Genomic DNA, 2,042 nt, shown 5'->3' on the forward strand with positions numbered 1-2,042 from the left:
AAATATATTTAAAATAGGCATACATAGTTTAGTTCAATTGAATGTGTTATTTATAACAATAGTAGTTTTTTCTTTTAAAAAACATAACTATTTATATTGCTCCCTAAATAATAAAAAAATAAATTACAGTGAAAGCAATAAAGATTTTGTAGGTTTTGAACCAAACTAAATAACAGTAAGTCTTCTTTTGATTTACGGTATTTTCTTATTTTGATGTTTTGAGCTCTTTTGTATTTAGAACAATATATACTAATTTTTAAAGTATCAAATTGAATTTTTGTTCAATAAAAATCTTTCAAATGCGACTGTAGCTTTTTTTTCCCCAAAACTTTGTCTTCAAAATAAGGGTGCATCTTATACACCGGTACGTCTTATATTCCGAAAAATACTGTAATAATTTTCATATCCTAAATACAATGGACTTTTGAAATGGTAAAAATGTGTAGAAGATACAGCATACTTGAATTATTCTTATATATTTTTTATTTGAAATATAAGTTAGTCGGAAGATTTAGTTGAATCAAAATCTTAACCAGTCTTTTCATAGTGTAACAGTCTTCAACAGGCCTTCTTATCATAATTTTAATACGTTTGTACTCTGTCTTGATTATAAAGTTTTTTTTGTTAGGAACATATTGTCTGCAGCTTTAACAATGTTTTTAGTTTTACTTTTGTAAAGTTTTGTGAACCAAGAATATTAATAGAACAAGCATTGCCAATTTACAAGTAACATGAGTGCTGACCATTAAGAATGTGTTTTGACAAATATATTTTATAGGTGGTGGTGGTGGCGATCTTTCGTGTATGGTTAGTGCCCATGGGATTCATCTACGAAACAGCTGTCTTCATCTTCTCCACACACTTCTTTTGTCTCCTTCACGGAGTGTGAATTTACCGTGAGTGAGCTTTCCTTGTTAGGGTAACTTGTCTCATTGTTAGCTGTTTTTTAATTTTATCCTGGGATGAGGAAACATATTTCCTAATTTTCATCATGAAGAAAAAAAACGTCTCCTTTCTGAGACCATTCAGGTTTTTTTTTTTTGTGTATGAAATTATCTTTTTGTTAGTATCACAAGGTGCTTTTAAAGATGGTTTACCAGTATGATTAAGCCTGTATTATTTCATACCTATTTAGTTTAATTTTTGCATCAAAGAACTGATCGTTGAAAAGAAGTATCATGATAACCTCTCAGATTACATCGTTGTAATGACAGGTTTTGTGAAGAAGTTGTGATGGTGCTGGGGTTTGACTGGGTGTTACTGTTCCTTCAGAGCCATCTTCACGTTAGTACAGTTGTGTGGGGGTTGCAGATACTGTCTGCGCTTTTAACACCACCATCCTTGAGATGCAAGTTTCGTGATGCCTCAGCTAATGGTGGCTGGTTGGCTGATACTGAGCATGTACTTCAGCAGAATATGGGAATGTGTGTGGGTATGTATTTTTATTTTAGTCTAAGAGCTGATAACTTTTTTATTATATGGTCAAGTGCTTAGATGGAATAGCTAATTTTTTATTATGTGGTCAAGTGATCTGAATAGAATTGTTTATTTTTATTATATGATCAAGTGATTAGATTAGTTTTTATTATGTGGTTAAGTGAAGAAGAAAAAATGCTTTGTTTTATTGTATGGTCAAGTTAACTACAAGGAACTGCTTATTTTTTATTATGTGGTCAAGTGACCTTGGAATCAACTTCTTGTTTTTTTATTATATGGTCAACTGAACTAGGAAGAAGTACTTATATTTTATGATAACATGAACTCGAATGAATTGCTTATTTTTTATTATATTGATATATAATCTTGGAAAAACTGCTTTACTTATTATAAGGTCAAATGGATGAGGCAGAGCTGCCTGCCTTTTATTATAGGGTCAAATGGATGAGGCAGAACTGCCTGCCTTTCATTATAGGGTCAAATGGATGAGGCAGAACTGCCTGCCTTTCATTATAGGGTCAAATGGATAAGGCAGAGCTGCCTGCCTTTTATTATAGGGTCAAATAGATGAGGCAGAGCTGCCTGCCTTTTTATTATAGGGTCAA

At 32.0% G+C, this 2,042-nt stretch overlaps 1 protein-coding gene across 1 annotated transcript in view; it reads left to right on the forward strand.

Annotated features, from left to right (window-relative positions):
- LOC106467550 (WD repeat and FYVE domain-containing protein 3-like) overlaps positions 1-2,042 on the forward strand; it is a 104,378-nt gene that overhangs the window by 65,958 nt on the left and 36,378 nt on the right. The window contains exons 31-32 of the mRNA XM_022395746.1: positions 779-896; positions 1,215-1,432. Of these exons, the coding sequence (XP_022251454.1) occupies positions 779-896; positions 1,215-1,432 (336 nt within the window). The remainder of the gene's footprint in view (positions 1-778; positions 897-1,214; positions 1,433-2,042) is intronic.

This window comes from Limulus polyphemus, unplaced genomic scaffold (genome assembly GCF_000517525.1).
Source record: "Limulus polyphemus unplaced genomic scaffold, Limulus_polyphemus-2.1.2 Scaffold2656, whole genome shotgun sequence".
In the NCBI taxonomy this organism is placed as follows: domain Eukaryota; kingdom Metazoa; phylum Arthropoda; class Merostomata; order Xiphosura; family Limulidae; genus Limulus; species Limulus polyphemus.